The 18,663-nt window shown below is 40.5% G+C and overlaps 1 protein-coding gene across 3 annotated transcripts in view; it reads right to left on the bottom strand.

The window, feature by feature from the left end:
* The window catches only part of JADE3 (jade family PHD finger 3), a 68,246-nt gene that overhangs the window by 31,687 nt on the left and 17,896 nt on the right, over nucleotides 1–18,663 (bottom strand). Inside the window, exons 2-4 of one of the 3 annotated variants that reach the window (XM_080375316.1) lie at nucleotides 18,373–18,425; nucleotides 3,237–3,296; nucleotides 1,957–2,039 (exon numbers count right to left, since the gene is read on the bottom strand). In XM_080375316.1, the coding sequence (XP_080231442.1) occupies nucleotides 1,957–2,039; nucleotides 3,237–3,285 (132 nt within the window). In that variant the 5' untranslated portion in view covers nucleotides 3,286–3,296; nucleotides 18,373–18,425. Of the gene's footprint in view, nucleotides 1–1,956; nucleotides 2,040–3,236; nucleotides 3,297–13,395; nucleotides 13,416–18,372; nucleotides 18,426–18,663 lie in introns of those variants that run through there. The other 2 variants (XM_080375318.1, XM_080375317.1) reach the window with 2 other exon arrangements.

Genomic DNA, 18,663 nt, shown 5'->3' with positions numbered 1-18,663 from the left:
ACAACACTTTTTCCCAGGGGACTTTATTTTTTTGTCAGTTGTTTTAAATATTATACTTGGGACACTCCTGCAGAAGAGGACGTATTCTAAGGTCTGAGATTTCTTTCCTTCTTCCCTACCCCTTCCTTCTTCTTTCTTTCTAGGAGGGTGATCTTAAAGGAAGGATGACAAAAAGATGCCAGTATTACTGTAAGGATGATGCTATGAAACACAGTGTTAATTCCAAGTGTATATTGCGGATTTTGTTCCTCAAAGTTTTATATTTCCAAGTATTAAAGTGCTCAAGATTTTGTCTTGGAACAGGTAGAAAGCAGCAAAGATCTCAAGAGGAAGAACTGAAAATACTGCTCATTTTAATTCCTAGATATTACCAAACAGAACACTTGCATGCTATATACATGGACCACATCTTCATAATTATTGTTAATAATGTAAACATGCACATAAAGACAGCAAATGCAAAGCAAAGAGTAATATGACAACCCGTAAGAGGAAGAGATACAAGAAAGCTGGATGGTGGGCAGAAAGAATGGATTGGTAAGAGACTAGCACTGAAGTGTATTTAAAACAGCAACAAGTCTGGCAGCATATGTGTTTCAGTTCCCATTTTCCCAGATAGGCTAGTAACAAAGCTAATGCATAGGCAAACTTGAGCAACAATTACAAGACCTTAGTAGCTGCAAGCTGTTTTAAGATTGAAATTCTTATAGAACCGTAATCCTCAGACGAACATTTTAAAGGTAAAAAGCATAGTAGGCTTTTCTTAACCTTTTTGGTGGCTGTAAATAAAACACTGTGTAGCTAGTTCTGGCCAATTTTGCTTTTATTGAAACACTCATGGCAAAATTCTCTTTTAGAAATGCATCAGTGAGTTTTCTTCAATTAACTTGTGATAAAAATTAAGCTTCCAAAGAAAGAACACGTTCTGTAACATTTACCTTGTTCTTACCAAACCAAACTCATCTAGTTAGCAGCATTTAGAAAAGAAGCATGAAGTATGTTTGCCAAACAGCTTTTGCTATATGAGCACAATCTATATAGTTTATGCATCTCTCACAGTAGTATCTAAGCAGGTGAAAAACTGCTGGTATAGTACACAAAATTGCTTCTGGGACATTACTCACAGCTTTAAATTCTAGAAATGCAAAGTCAGTTTTGTCAGCCTTTCAGTAACCTCGGGCATCAACAGCCATACTACACGCTAAAGGACTCATTCAGAGGGAATGTGATAGCAAGCAAGCGGAATTAGCCACAAGATACATTTCTCCCATTTGCAGTTATTATTTAACTTCAGCCCTTAAGAAAGCAAGCATCAGATCTGGAGAAGGCAGCCAACAAATCCTCCCCAAAGAGGGCTACCAGTGGAATAGCTGATAGGATGGATTTGATCACTAGATTGTGCATAAATGCCCATTATCTCAATTGGTGAAATACAGAACCAGTGACAGTGGCGATAGGTGGAGAGGTCCTAACATCCTAGGGGATGACAAAGTAAAAAAGCTTTACTGAAGGTAAGAAGCCAAGAGTGACAAACAGGCAGAAGATGAGTAAGCACTATTTATACATACTCTGCCCACTTAAGTGTCCCACTGGTTTACCCTAATGCAGAAAGGAAGTATCCTTCCCAGACACATACACACGAACCACTTCTTTCTGTGGCACACGCTCATATTGTAAGGCCATCCCAGCTTTTCAATTTCAAAATGAGACTAAATTTCAGGGGAAGAAAGATCTACATGTTACTGTCTGCAAATGCCAGAAGTCATTTTGGGACATCAAACACCAGAGCTCCTGTAATACTTGCACACTGGGGAAAACACAGTTTCACAGAGAATTTGACAGGTGACAAAAGGACTCACTGGCACTAGTTCAAAGCTCATGATTTCAAGGCTTAAAAACATAAAAACTATGTAACAGAAAACCTACCAATGACCAATCTTTAACCCTGATTCTTACCTCAGCAGGTTTCTTTTGTTCATTTGCTGGTGTTTTTGACTTGCTCCTGTATTTAGAACAAGAAGAAAAGGAAGTGGAAGGACCTGTTTAAAAAAAAAAAAAAGAAAAAAGAAAAAAAAAGAGAGATAAATAGGACCATTCTAGCCCATTTTAATTATTTTAATATTTCAGTAAAACACAAGGCACTACAGTCTTCTGAATTATCGTAATTTTTGACAAGATGTGGGCAGAAAACTCCTAGGCAGTCTGTAGGCTTGAGTACAGCTCCTCCTGTTCCACTCATTCTTTGTAAAACCACAGCACACTGAGGTTTATGGGTACATTCTACTCTGCCCAGTACAAGCATGAGCAAACAGAAACAAGCAGGCAGACCACTTTCCTTCATTTCCTTTCTAACGAAGTGGAAAGAGGAGCAAACTCAAGGACAGAGTTTGCAAGTGCTAAAAAATACCAAACAAAAAAGCAATGATACTAAGGCATGCTGACGAGAGATGCAAAAAAACCCTGTCGTGTGATGTCTAGACATTTCTGGGCAAAATGTTATTTCAGTACAGGGTATGTTGATGTCTTACAACGAATATGAGAATTAATCATCATTATGTACAGAATTACTAGATAGCTACAGGTTTACAAGAAACAAAACAAGACCCTGCCATACAGGGTGTGGGTTTTTTGCAGATAAAAAGGGAAGATGCAACCTCAGGCAGATTGTGTGCCAAGGAACATTTACAACGTAACTATTAAATTGTATAACAGACTAAAGTGGAATAGATCACGAACCAGTATAACATAACAATCAATATACCGGTTATAACTTTACCTTATCTATAACTCTAACATATCAATGCTCAAATAAGCTTGCCACCACCAATAATTTCAAAGTTGAGGCTCTGCACAACAAGAGACAACACAACTCCTTTTAAAAAAAAAATATTACAAAATAGGACCCTGGACAGCAAAACTTATATGTAATTACAGATTTCTTTTTCTCAACTCTGAAACGGAAAGGCATACGAGTTTCTCTTTGAATTCTACGTAGACTCAAAACTCCTCCCAGGTTTACAGGATCCTTCACCTCCTTTTCCTCCTGTAACAGGATTCAGAATACCAAAGACCACAGAGCGGGGAAAAAAAAAAAAAAAAAAAAAAAGGAAAAGAAAAATCAAGCAAGAAACATTTTTTTTTTGTAATGATAAGAGGTGAAACAGTTTGCCCTCAAACCACAGAAGGAAACCACAAGGGGGTGATAGACCGAAGAAAAACTAGTAGGTATTACTTACTCTCATTGTCTGAACTGTCACTGGTGCTTAGATGCCTGTGGCGTTTCATCCTGACGCATCCTAAAGAGAAAAAAAAAGTTGATGGCAACCATTCTACCAGAAAATCACCTGCTGCTGGCTGACGCCAAGCTCTTTGCACTAGAGGCAAAGCTCCTCTGAAGAGCTTTCAGGCACAGAAATAATCCCAGTTCAGCCACTATGTTTTATTTCTACAAGTAACTATTAGACCACAGTATTATTTATGAAACCGAGCACCCTCAAAACCAGCATGCCTCTGCCGGGCAGAGCTTGCTTTACATTTTGCAGAGAGGAGTGCAACCTGCTAGCTGATTCCCAGCAGGGCGCTCTGCTCTCAGAGGAGACTCAATGTCCCATCTGTTCAGCCAGAGAAAGAGTTGCCATGGTGGCAGTCGCTAGCTGAGAGACGGGTGGAGGCCAGGAAATAAGGTGGATACACAGCAAGGCAAGGATTTAGAAACCCAACTTACCTTAAAAAAGCGGGGTGGGGGGTGCCAAAAAAGCCAAAGGCATCCATTGAAAACAAAAACCAGATTTTAGATAGGGACAATCACAGAAAACGGTGACTGATGCCATTTAATTTAAATCATCTGATCATTCCTTAGTTTCACAAGAAGTGTGGTTTTCAGAAGTTTGAGAAGTGATCATGGGTATTGCTGAGAAATTCTTCCGTGGTGTGGCACCAGTTCCATTAAAAATAAAGGTATAGAGCTTTCTGAAATCAATTTTTGAACATATAACACACACAGAGAACAGGGAAGAAGAAAATTCTGCACCTCAATGTAAGATCACAATAGTGATCAGCTATATACGCTATGTGCCAACAGGAATACATAAACATTCTCATAAGTCCTGTCATTCTATAATACTCAATGTTACATTTGTTAAATAAGAACCAATATATTTACTATTAATAATAGTAAATGAAAATCACTCTGATCTTTTTAATGGATTGAATGAGAAAATCGTTAGAGAAAAGAAGTGAAAAACAATTCTGCAAGAATAGACAACTTTTTGGGGGGAGTGGTAGTGGTGTGTGTTTTGTTTTGTTAAAGCAGTAGATAGGATGAAGTAGGTTACAGAAAGCTGAACCTGAAATGCCTGCAGTATTAGAAATGCCAGCTTGGCCACACCTGAAACATAAGCAGCTTCATTTCTTAAGCAAACCCACATACCATTGGAAAAAAAAAAAAAAAAAAAAAAAAAAAGGCAACAGAGCTGAACAGTCCATCTGATAAACCCTCCACATTAGTTACTGTACAACGGGTCTTGAGATTATCCAAAGACCATAGGATAAACAAGATTTCCAGATAAGAGAAGTCTGCCTGAAGGCTTGAAGAGATTGCAATTGAGTTGTTTGCAGCACAAATGTTTAATTTACTGGAAATTTTAAGCAGCCTTTATATTTAAGAGAGTGAGTTTACTGAATCAAAATGCAATGATCACTCAAAGTTTAAAACAATCCTTCTGACCTATCCGTTACAAGAAGACATTGCCCATGCTCATGCAAGTTGAAACAGGAAGCAATGCCTGCAGTTTTTGATACGCAGCTACAGAATTTACAAGCCAGGTATTTAACCTGGGGGGAGGACAGACAGACACAGTGGTCAACAGGATGGGACATCAAAAGGTATCATTCGTTATCACTTAAGCAAGCTATAAACTCCAGTTATGTAACAATTACTTTCATATTAATTCACCTTCTTACAGCTCAAGCAACCTTGGGGGAGGCAAGGCAGCCACGCTATATACAAAGACCAGTGTCCAACAGAAGAGCAACATCAAAACCAAAACAGCCAAAACACCACGAGACTTCTCTTCCACCTAGCAACATAAGGTAGCTTGTTCAGGCACTGTTCTGATGAAGAAACTTCCATGACTCTCTTAGGCAAAAGCTGTTCGACAGGCAGAAGGCACTTGGGCCTGAAGGGCTTGTCTTTGTGCATGTTTGGGGGGCAACAGACTTGAAGTTAACTGCTGTGTAGTGAGGGGAGGACTAAAAGACTTTCATCTTGCAAACTCATGAAATTTAAAGGCATTAACTTTAATCAAGACCAAATAAAATAGTACTGCCTATTCGAGAGCTTGTATTCCAGCAGCCAAACCCAGCCCCGCAGAGCATACAACCCTCCCTAAAAAGGAGCAGGTTCTGCCCCTGGCAACAGCTTCTCTGCTGGAAGTCTTCAGTTCCAAACAACCCAGGCTTATGGACCATTGGGCATGTTACAGGAGTTTGGGAGATGATGAAAAGATGCATCTAGGTATGCAGAGTAGTATTCCTTGCTTTCATGTCTTAGCAAGAAATGCAAGTGCTTGCTGCTTGCTTTGTTTTTATGTTCAGATGAATTTTTGAGCAGTTAAAAGGTGCTGAAAGCTTATGGCAGGCAATTCTCATCGCTTACAGTCTATATAAACATGCAGCAATAAAACCTTTCCACTCTGTACTAAAGACAGCAGAGCACAACATGAGCATTCAATTAAAGCAGGGTCAGACACGAGGTTGAGAGACACAACTGCAGGAGAGAACACCCAGGAAGCCTGGACTTCTGCCTGGGCAACTAGGAAAGCAGAGAGGAGATGGCTACTTCAAAGTCAGCTTACACAGGAAGGGCAAGCGTAACAAGAACTTCAGAACCAAAAGCACATCTCTGCCAACAACTACTTAGGCAGAAAAAACCCCAAACAAACCAAAACTAAACAAAATTAAAAAGTTGTATTTGAGAACTGGATTTGCAGCAGCTCAGGCAAGAGATTTACACCTCCATCACAGCAGACAGAAACAGAAAAAGCAGTCACTCAGAGTAAAAGCCCCAAACAGTAATAACAGTGGATTCCTGCCTGATTTTTTGCAGTAATATTAACCACAACAGTGAGTTAGAGCCCACAGAGCTACAACAAATCACAGGCGTGCTGTGTTCAGTAAGACAGGTTATTAAAGTTACCAACATGCTATGAGTTCACTGTATGCCCCCACGTGATGCAGGAGTAACAGCCTCAGCATCGTTCGCCAGGACCACCTCTGAAGGGGGTTTCACTTTTGTTTTTAATAGGAGACTCCTTTGCTATGTCCTTGTGTACACTGGGACTGCCACACAACTTCCAGATCACTTCTACCCCAAAGCAGAAGGCTCATCAGAAAGGCTCACTAAAGGATGTTTCCACTCCCTAGCTATTACAGAGGGAGCCCAAAATAACACCCGTTTTGTGGTAAAGCTCCCATCTCACTCCTTCACCTGCCTTTGCAGGATGTGGAAGAATCAGCAGCTCTTCAGTTCAGAAAAGACAGGAGTTGCAAAGCCAGACCCCACAGTACAGAAACAGATGTCAACCTTTCTGAACTTCCGTCCAATTCCCCCAAAGCAGCCCACCAAGCCTCCAGTTTGTCCCTCAGCTTCAGATGACAGTAACTGGGTGATACAGTCCAGAGGCAAGGCTGCAAACAACCCTGTGCCTCAATTCCTGCTTCTTCCATCATTTTAACGTTTTAGCACTTGCAAAGCACTGTGAAGGAGTTAAAAAAAAATAAATATATGAACACACACACATATATCCCTAAGAGGGCTAAACGTAGAAAGGACAATCTATGCATATCAAAAACCCAAATCAAACAAGCATAATCAAAAATCCCACAAAAATGTGTACAGTCTCTCATATATCCTAGCTTTCCCCTTTTTGAACTTCACCTCTGAGAACTATGATGACAATAAAGCCTAGAATGAAGGACCACAATTAATTTTTTTCAATGTGTGCAAGACAGTCAACAAGCAAGAAATAATGAGATTGACAGTGCCCATTTCCTACTTCAGAATATCAGTGATAATGAACGGTATGTGACAACACTAGAAGAGAATCAAGTAAACAGTATTATTTTTACACACAAAATGACATATCTAGTAAATTTTTGTAACAGTTAAGAAATACTTTTTTCCACAGAACAGTTCAAAAAGAGATTTAAAATACAGCCTCATATAGACGGTACTTATAAAGAAAAAAAGAGCCATCGGGAACATAATGGAAATGGGACAGTGAGCAGCTAGAACCATCAGCCTCCTTTCACCTCTGTTATCCTCACCCAGGCATTTTGCAAATATGCATGTTGAACTTTTTGTTTGAATTCTGAGAATTTAGAAAATGCTTAAGTTTTAGCATTTCAACTTTCTAGCAGTTCCAATGTACAAGCTAAGAAAAACAAGGAGTGTAAAGCAACTCAACACTAAAATGTTGCAGAGCAGAAGAGGTATGTAGCCTCATGCCCTCAAAAAGCCCCAAGAAAATCCTTACTTCCCAGTCACTGAGTAATGATTCTCACTACCTTAAAAAGTAAGTAAGTAGGCATGCTTTCTTTGTGGGTTCAAAATGTGCTCAAGCCTTATGGTCAAGCACAGATGACCTTAAAAATTATCATTAAAAATAAGAACATAACATGTCTTGATCTGAAGCTTTTTTTGCCCTCTTTTTTAAAACAAAAAATCCACAGAAGGACTAACAGCTGATCAATCACTTGTATGACAACATATACTAATTCCAAAAATGCTCACCTTCAGGGATCTTACAAATGAAAATTAAAATACAGAAACGACACTAAGAAGTCACCATGTTGCAAGCAAAAAGATACTCAACTCTCCAGGCAATTATTGCAATGGAACATTTCCTGGCATCATTTTTAATATCAATTACCAGAGCAGTTCCTAAAGTTGAACTGTATTCCACACCTGTTGCATTTCTGACTTGACACAACCATAGTTGTGTGCACATCCCTGACCTGCTCACAACAGCTTAAGACAAGAACCACAACTTAAAAAAGGAGGGTGTGTGTGTGTGGAAATTGGCCTCATTCCCTGCTGTCACCTAACTACACAAACGCAGGCCAAGATGCCCTGAACCCTCCAGGTGTTCAACCAAAAATAACCCCAGGAAACACAGTCTCCTCGAAACAGTCTCCTCAGCCACAGGCAGCAGCATCATGCTGCCAGCACTTCCCTGGCTTCCAACAGGCTGCTGTCTATATTGGGAATTTTGCCCTAGAGCCAAAACCAAGGCTGGATCCAACAGATCTCTGCACTTTCAAGGAAAGACAGAAAAAGCCACCCTGCGTTCACCTGGCTGAAATTAAACATAGATCCCAAGGTAAGAGTAATCAAGATACCAGCCAGCATGTGCAAGAATCTGAATAAAAAAGTAACACTGATATTTCCAAAAATCTAGCGGAGATGTTCAGTACTTAATGATTTCTAAATTATGGTTGTTCCCTTTTGCTTATTCACAAATACCTGCACTGCTGAAGTGAAGAAGAAACAGCCACTTGCCTCTACCACCATTCTTTCATCTCTCTGAGGAAAAAAATCAATGTTGCGCTGACTTAAGAGACTTCCTATTTCTGAAAAGCTAGTTAACATGCATTACTCAAAAAAATCAGTCAAGCAGCATATGTAAACAGCACACAGTTAACAAAATTTCAGAGCTTTATTCAAAGCAAAACTCCATTTCAAATACCTGCAGAAACAACAGCAACAAACATTTTTCCCGTTTCAGTTTGTGTCCAACTAAACAACTAAATTTACCAAATTAACTATTAAGTCTACCCTATTGTTCTGACACATTTCTCAGCATAGTTCATCAGTAATAAGAGTTAGCAGAAAGAAGGATGAGGTATCTCATGGAGTCTGAATTCACACAGCATATTAGGCAAGACATCAGTGACAAGCGTACAAAATGAATCCTTAGATCCAGCCAAGATTTCTGAACAAAACAGCATCTCTAAGGAGTAGCAGTCCTTCCTTCCTGGCTTCACATTGTTGCAGAGAAAGGTTAAACATACCCATACGCTACTCAGTACCTGTTAAGACCTATATACAGAAGAAAAATGCAATCAAGAAATTCAAGGAACTGTAATGCAAATATATCCTAGACCTGTGAGATTTTATTTCTTCACGTTTTAAAATAGACTGACAAAAATGGAATTGGCCACAGCACTAAGGAAACTTTCAAGTGGGACAAAAAATAACCTACTTTCTTAATCTTATTAAAAACTGCTTCTATGTATGAAAACCAAACGACAAGCTACATGCAATCTCAGATTAAAATTCTGTACTCACATTTTTACAATATGGCTTGTCTGGGCGGGGGGGGGGGGGGGGGGGGGGGGGCGGGGGGAAGGCAAAAAAAATAGGTAGAGGCAGTAAGTAGAAATTTCCAAGTCTCCAAAATGTGGTTTATGTAACTGTTAAATTTAGATTAGGAAGCAAATTATCCTGAAAGGTCTCCAGGAAATGTAGTACAGTGAAACCATTTAAATAGGTCAAATTTCATAGTCAACTGCCAGGGAAATTACGAAATATGAGTAGAGTTAATACAACCTTTCAAATAACTAGAGAAAGAGAGATCACTTGTGTTTGGGTTTATTATTATTATTTTTTAATATCATATCCAATCTCACAAAAAGGCTATATAAACTGGAAAAAACACCCACTTGGAACTTGGGTTAGCAGTATTTGCTGCACTGAAAAGGTTTGAAAGGTTAAACAATTCACAGAAAAGGAAGTTCAGCAAAAAAACCTTAAGGTTGTTTCTTTATTTCACTGTAACCAGATTTTTTTTTAATTAGAGTAGGGGTATATTACTACTTAAGAACCCTGTAACAGTGACCACGTCTAGCCTATCCTCCCCTCACCCCCAAAATAAAACCTTGAATTATTTTCTGTACTGGGCCTACCACAAAATAAAACTTTTCTTGCCACTACTTCATTCTAAGTCTTGGTTAACAAAATAATCTGTAATTCAATAAAGGAGGAATGTGCCAGTTTTTAGAAGCAGCACTACCAGCAACAGCAGATTCCTCTGTCATTAGGTATATAATTTCAGCAGGTAAGGAACTGCATGTTACAGAAATCTGGCTAAGAACATGGGTCTGTATGAAGTGCAAAAGCAACTAGACATAGTCTGGAGCCCTGTTTTCCTTACACATTATCTTTTTATAAAAGACAATTTGGCAGCTGCCACAAGGATACCGTGAGTTTAAAAATAAGGGGGGGGGGGGGGGGGGGGGGAAGTCCAAAATACCATCTTCCACAGCATGACTTATCCCCTGAAATAGTTAAATTCTGGACTGAAGATAGCTGATAGATCATAAAACTAGGATGAAGAACCCCCAAATATAATTGCTCCCCTACATACATTTGTGGATTATAGGCCAAAAGGGAACCCTGACATCCTTTCATGTTCCCTTCTACGATGATGATTCATCATTTGGTCTAGTGCAAAGCACTTAAATGCCCATCATTTTGCTTTGCAAGTACAGAAAGAGGGTAAGTGATACTACTTCACATTTATAACATGCTTTGATGACACAGTAAAATACTGCACACCCCCAAGTACAATTGTCTTTCCTACCTTGAAAACAGAAGTACAACTTTTAATTTCCAGTGCTGCATCCGTGTGTTGACCCACCGCGAGTGCAGGAGGATGGCATGACAGATTTCTACTACTGGCCTTCAGCTAAATCGCTTCATATCAAGCGGCTTGTTAAAAATCAGAAATCATTCTCAGAAAAGCAAGTCACCAGCAACATGCACAGCGTCACCATTACCTCAACAGAAACTTTCCAAGAGGCTAGAACGAAATTAAATCGCGCTCTCTTCCCTGTGCTTCCTCAACACCCAGCAGTGACTGAGCAGCCCGATTTTTCTCTCTGAAGCAAGCTGCACATGTTGGGCCTGTACACAGAGCAGCCAGGTGGCCAGGCTGACAAGGAAATATTTCTGCCCATTAAACGCTGCAGCTTTAGCATTAGCATCCTAAAGACGGTAACGATCTGGGCAGAATCAATTTAAAAAAATAAACAACATCAGACTGTCATTAATTCAAGCAAATACACCAATACGTACATGTTTCTGCTCCTCTCTTGTTTCTGTCCTTGTAATTACTTTCTGCTCCTGAGCACAACACTGTTTTTACACCAGTTGTTTACTAACAGAACTACTGTTTTCTTAAAACAGCAGCAGAGATTTGGACACACACAAAAAAATATTTCCTTCAAATTACCATACTGAGTTTGAACAAAAGTGTGCTTTTAAAATAGAATTAAAAAAGCACTTTCCTGAAACCACAACCAGCCCAGTGCTGCTTGGCACTGCTGTGCCCGACCACCTGAGGTACATCTGCCCAGTGCAGCCTGGTGAACACTCCTCACCCACCTCCCGCCATCACTCCCAGTCAGGGTAAATGCCAAAATGAGCCACGGCCCTCAGGAGAGGGAACCGTGGCCCTCAGCAGCGTACTATGCTTGGTATTGCTGCCGGCAGGTGGCTGAGGGGGTACAACACCCCACCAGTGCTCCTGTTCTGCCTGCCCCAGCCAGGCCTGCCTCATGGCTGGGGTGCCCTCCCTGAGGGAGCGACAAAGCCCCCAGTGGGATGAAACGAGGAAGAAGTTCCCAGCAGGAAAGCGACAGCGGTGTTAAACACACAGGCAACCTGAGAGGAACAAGTTCCCAGCAGGAAAGCGACAGCGGTATTAAACACACAGGCAACCTGCTGAGTACCATCATCCCGGCCCCCCCACACCCCCACACACACCCCGCAGGTCAATGCTGGAGGCTGAGGTGGCCGCCAGGGCAGGCAGGCCCCTCAGGGCACAGAAGAGCACCACGTTGCCAGAGGGAAGCCATCACAGCTCTCGGTTCCTCAGGCCACAGTCACACAAACAAACCAACTACCTCTTGCGTTAGGCTGTGGGAAACTCCACGGTAGCTAATTGATCCCTGAAGGAAACTCCCAGCAGGCAGGGGTTAGCTCACATACAGACCTCTAACCAGGCAAGTGCACCAAGCGTCATGGAGAAGTGCCTGGGGAGTTTGTCTGCACCAAAGGGGCCTCAGCAGGGGCAGTGCAGTTACTGGCTGTTATGTTGTCTGTTTCACAAGACTCTCTCACAAGAAAAACCATACCTGACATTAACACCGAGACATCTAGTAACCAGGGAGCAAAAGAAGAAAGAAAACCCCACAAGCCCACGTGTACTTACTCAACAAAGATGAAGCTAAGGACAATGTCTGCTTTGATGAAAGACTGCTGTGGAGGTACTGCTACTAAAAATGGACCAGTATCCGGTCATCACACCCAGTGCTAAGATGGGTAAACAAAGAGCTGGCTGCCCAGGAGCTCCCCGTGCCCAGGGGGTTTGACACCCGAAGAGGGCCACATGCACTGCATCTGCAAGGAGACTGCAGTCACAAGCGCGCCAAGAAACAGGAGCAGCATGCACATGCTTCACCAATATGACTGAGCAGAAAAACCTCAGAGAGCATTTAGCTGGGCTTTCTATTTTAAGAACTGGTATGATTCACGTTACCTTGGCTGTAAGTGTTTTGCAGTCTTTACTGTATCTACCCTCACGATAAGCTCATGTTAAGCAAGCACTGAAAGCCCTGACATTTCAGAGCCGTGGCGCAGAGCAGCCATACATCACACAGGGAGCCCCCGGCAAAGCAGGCAGCTGCATCCAGGTCTCCCAAGCACATATCCCACGACCTTGCCACTCGCTGCCCTTCCTGCAGATGCACACATGGAGTCAAACAGAAGAAAAAATCCCTGTGATGCACTATGTCACTAAGTATTGTCCTGCTGTCATACAGTGATGAAATTGCACTGCAGCAAGCGGGGGGTGGTATAAAACAAACAACCCCCCCCCAAATCCCCCAACACAGAAGCATCACTACTTAATTGAAAATTAGACAATAATCAGTATTACAGTAGCTCAAGTGAAGCTGCCACTTTGCCCTATCTCGCCTGGTGCTGCCAGCAGTTGCCCGCTTTTATCTTCTCTGCTCTCCAGCTGTACCAACGCATACATTCATGACAAAACACAGGTAAGGACCTCGTATCACAGCTAGGAATGCAGGCAGGAAATACTATCAAAGAACAAAGGATCTAGAAACGCATGTACTACTTGGATTACGAAAAACAACTTTTCTTGATAACATAGGCAAAATTTCTCATATCCTGCAAGACACTTGCTTAAAATAATCAGTTAATTTGTTGGTACTTGCTAATAAACAAAGTAGGTTTACCTGTTCTTGTTTTGTGTTTCCTAAATCGTAAATAATAAAAGACTTAACAGCAGCAGCCTGCATTAAATATTTTACCTGTTTTGACTCATTTATTTCTTGCTTGTAATGCTTCGAAGAGGCTAACTGCTTTGCTGCAACATTCTGCGTCACTAACAAAACCTGAAGGACTGCAAAAAGCAGAAAACATCAAGTTATGTCTTTATATTCTACTCAAAGGATAAGAAAAAAGCAGAACACAAATATTTTCCTATAGGAAATACTAAATTGATAATTTCTTTCCTCATGTGACAAGAAATGTTTTTCATTTACAAGGTGAAAATAAACAACCTGGATGCTAAAGTTTTCCTCAAGTAAAAAAAGGGTACTGAGGGGATCATTGGATAAGAACAATTAAAGGGAATGTACTGTCACAGCCAGAACTCAAAATAATATTTGGAATATTCCAAATTATTGGTTGCATACTGACATCCCACTATATTTTCTAGCATTTCACACATGACACATTTATATGAGGTTGCACTATTTTAGTTCTCCATGTCAAAAATCCAAAACATGAAAATTTTCTAGTCAAGTTGTTAAAGCACTTTTTTAGTTTAAAAAACTTTTTAAAAAGACAACAAATTTGTCTTAACTAATGAATTTTAATTAATTTTAATGGCTAGTCAATTAATTTAATGTTATGTGCTACGATCTGTAATATACAATACACCAAAGATACTGAGGGGTCTTTTAGTCAGACAGATATAGAGTAGATTTATAAAAACAAATACCACTCCAGATTTCTCTAAATCACCTGCATCCAGGTGCGAGAAGACACTGTGAAAAAGATAGTGTGACCCACTGATGTTTGTCCATGTTTATGTACAGACCAGAGGCAAAAAGAAAAAAATACTATCTTTTCCTGTTACAACACAAGGTGCAGCAATGACAAAATAAACAGCTAACTTGCCCACTGTGGCTGACACCGCCCTAGAAAGGAGAACCAAAGACTGACTGTACTTGGACAAGGTTTCTAAAATACCACATCTTGTTTGAGGAAGCAATCAAGAAATGCATCCTAAAGACTACATAAGGTTCAATTTCTCATCAAACAGCCAACATCCAACTTGAAGTCAAAGTACTTCTATATTTTTTGAGTAAGGGGACACACTGATCAGGACTGACCACTAACACTCCTCTAAATTCCTCTTTCCTCTTCCTTCCCATTGACTAAACAAACAAGATTAAATGAGTAAGAGTAGACTACCACCCTTTCATTGTTCCTAATGGAAAGCACAGCCTACTCGAGCTAAAGCTAAGTGGATGGAGGTCAGTTTTCTCGGCACAGGAAAAGAGGTGCCAACTCACAGGGTGGATCACAATCAGCACTGGCACTAGAATAGGTGGGGTCAGATAATACAGGAAAATATCCTTCCCACCCTACGAGGATAAGGAACTATCAAAGCTGACTTCCAAAGCTGCAAGGGGGTGAGATAATGAATCTAACTCCAAAGCAAGTCCCTCTGTCCACTCTCCTCTCCTGTACTGGGAGGAATGGAAATGCCTAGAAACCACGGCAGTAGGAGGTATTTCACCCTGTCTATTCATAGCTAAGAGCCCCCAACATGCTGCAGTTGCTGCATCTGAATCCCATGCTGTCAAAACCAGTAATAAAATTTCTGCTGAGAAATAGGGAGAGAAAACGAGGTTACAACTGAAAGTGCAACTATAGAATTGAACAAAACAAACAAAACCACCTTTACAGCACAGTCGCTCCGTGACACAACACGAAACCTGCGCAGTCAGTATGTTTTGTACGTGGAATTCCAGTTGGTCAGTGAGGTTTTCAGAAACCTGTAAAGAAGTCTCCTTCTCGACAGGCTCTTACCCTGTGCAGCTGCTATCAGGGGCTCTGCAACTGAAAGAAGGCACAAGCGCTTGGGCCGCAACAGAATAAAGCCACGCAAGTGACTTCTTCCACCATCCACCTCCCCAGCTCCGCAACAGCAAAAGTGACCCATTGTACACTGAAGCTGTGACCCAGGAGCAGCTCAGGCACGGTCCATCTGCTCCCTCAGACACCCTTGCCAGGGAGGCTGAGCGCTGCTGCCTACCCCAACACCAACTATGGGTACCAGTTAATACAAGCACAGCCATGCCACAGCACCTGCAGGAGGCTTCTGAAAGGTCTGAAGATGAAAACACACACATTAACTGAATGCCTTTAGAGATGGGGTCCTTGGACATTCCCAAATCAGCCTGTAGCAGAAGATATTACAGGAGAACAGCACGGAGAGCAGCACATTGAAGGGCAAAAGGCATTCTTTTGACAAGGCCCAAGCACAACGGTGACAAGTACCAAATCAAGCCTGTCTGGTTTAATTTGCTACACCCGCCGAGCCACATGGAGAAAGCTTTATGAATGAGCAACACTAGTAGATCACTCATTTGGGCTAAGAGCAAAGGAGTATTTCCTAGCTCCCCTGCACTGCTGAAGAAAAAGCATTTGCAGGACGTGAAACTCCAACTACAGCTGTAAGGGAAGCATGCCATGACGTTAGGGTAAGAGTTTAAACAGACTGAGACTACCCAGCTGAGAAAGGAGGATGCAGAATAGGAGAGATCTGCCGTAAGTGGTATAATGAAGCAAACAGGATGAAGAGACTACTCACCAGTTATCATGGCCCAGAAGACATGGGACACAGTTATAGAACAAACTTCAAAGAAAAGTCATTAGAAGGAGAAAAAAAGAAGTAATTTTGTGCAAAATTACTTAGAATTTTAATGCTATGGGATGTTGCAGAGGTTGAAAAGTAAACAGGAGAGAATTAAGCGATTGGAGGACAAGGGCTATTAAACACAGTATGTCATATGTCAATCTGCTGGAAATCCCAAAGTCAAAATTGTACCAGAAGGAGTCTAGATGAGCTTTATAATGCTTTCTTTCCCTAGGCGTCCACTGTTGACCATTACCAGAGAGAGTACGTGGCCTGAGTAAGGGAGCTCGTTTGGAACCAGATTTACTCATAACAATTCAACATTGTGATAGATTTTATTTAATTTTTTAATATATCAGTTCCCAACATGAACTCTGTGGACTACAGATCAGACAGGTTGTCTACAGGGCCATGGTAAATACTGAAATGAATATGTTTACCAGCCAAGATTCTGATTATGATAAACACAACCACCAGAGATTTTGACAGCCAACATATTGTTGCCCTGAAGAGTTTGTTAGTCACTGTTCAATGTAAACAGCTATTTTGGTCAAAATTATGTAAAAGATTAGATCATTCTCAGTGTGTTAGAACTGTCGCTTTTTTTTTTTTAAGAGAAATTAAATAAGCACGCTACGCAAATACAGACTACATACACTTTAGGGCACTACCCATTCAGGATTTTCTTTTGGATTCTCTCCTACTCAGCAGAGATTCAATCCCTTTAATAACTAGATTGTCAGCTTCATGGATGAAATTTAAGAATCCACTGTACCTCCATTTCCCTCCATTTTTCCAAATCTGGATAACTAGACCAGTGTTCTCATTTGAATTCTTACAGGTTTATTATCTCAAATCTTTCCAAGATACACATCTGAAGTTATTCTGTCTCCTCCCTCACAGGGAAATAACCCAAAGCCTGCAGCCAGCATTGTGCTGCCGCATGCTTGAATTTTGTAAACTAAACTCTTAAAAACATACTTAAACGACTTAGAAAAAAAAGTAACTGTGCTTAAACTTTAGCCTGTGAAGCCCAAACATGATACTGATCCATTAATTTTATTAGTCAAACCTGTCCGAGGTCGTATTTTCCAAATGCAACAGCAAAGCACATTGCATTATAGCCCTGCTAACAGTACAGAATCAGGTGGGAGGAGAGGCTGATGCTGGTTTTGTGTAGGAAAAAAATTGCTAAGCCCTGACCCCATGAAAACAAAGTGATGGTGCAAGAGTAATCAAGGCCAAAGCTCTATCTGAAGAAAATCAATGGGTTATGCACAATAGCAACTACATTCAGATGTTCAGAGCTCAGCTGGTTTCTGTAGATCTGCTCTCTAAATTCAGAGTATCTGACACTGAAAGCTAGAAAACACCACCACCACCTCCTTTTTTTTTTTTTTTTATTTAAATAGTCAAAGCAGAAGCAAGCTTCGAACTAGAAGTCTTGAAATTGAGATGACTGCATCCCTTCTCCTTGCCACTCCTTATGATCTTTGGTAGCCAACCAAATGGCTCAGCTTAGCTTCACTTTCCAAATCAGTCCAAAAGTTAAATAAGTAGTAAAACTAGCATCAGGAGAGGGCTTTATAATCACATTAGAGACATGAAACACAGACCAGCTACCTCGGTTCACTGGACAGCTTCAACAAGGCCTCATAATGAGGTACAGGTGTTGGCACTAATTAGGAATACCCAGCTCACTGCTGACATCACCTCTCAAAGCAATGACTGCACTTTAATCCTTTAAGCCACATAAAAGCAGAGAGAGGGCGGACCAAAAAAAAAAAATTTCTCTGAAAACGCCTCTGCAGAGGAGTGAAATATTTTTGCTTACTTAAGGGAAAAAAATAGAACTGTCACAAAACTGCAGGAAGTTTACTGTGAAATATCTGGGTACATAAAAGAATCTAAACCTTGCACATAACTAGAGTTTTTAATTTTAGGAAGGGTATCACCATGTACAGCATGTATTCATCACAACTATAAAATTTATATCCAGCAAAGAAGCACAGAATAAAGAGGAGTAAAAGCAGCACATGTAAATATTGTGGTAAGTTAAAATTATTCCTGTCTATGCCTACCAGCCTTCCAAGCATTATGGAATACATCAAGATAGATTTTAACCAAAATTATTACAAGGGAGTTCTGCAGGCTGGAAGTTCATTGTTAACAGCTTCTTTTATAACTTCCTCTCATTTAAAAGACTTTATATTCCTTTAAAATGCACAAAGCTTTCATTTAAAAGGTGATACCTGAATGTTGAAGGTATATAGGTTCAATTTACACACTGTAAACACCAACACACACATTTTTTTTATTTCATTTTTTTTTTCGCATCAGTTCCTCCTTCACTTACATGCCAGGTCATGAGGTAGATGTTTTCGCTTCAGCTGATGACATCACAAGCTCCTAAAAAAATGAAAGGAGTGCTATTTAGGTAGTAGGAGTGACATCAGGCATTTCATGTTTGAGCTACAATTTAATTTTTGGCAAGTAAGTGAAGGGTATATTACATTTTCATTGCTATTTTCCCAAGCAAATGATATATCCATAATATAAAGCCTTAAATTCCACAATTCTCACTTAATATATGGAAAAATGAAATGCATCAGCTATATGTACACATACTACAACATAAATACATTAA

Source organism: Falco punctatus, assembly GCF_963210335.1.
Source record: "Falco punctatus genome assembly, chromosome: 2".
NCBI lineage: Eukaryota > Metazoa > Chordata > Aves > Falconiformes > Falconidae > Falco > Falco punctatus.
This window is presented reverse-complemented; position numbering and strand designations above follow the sequence as displayed.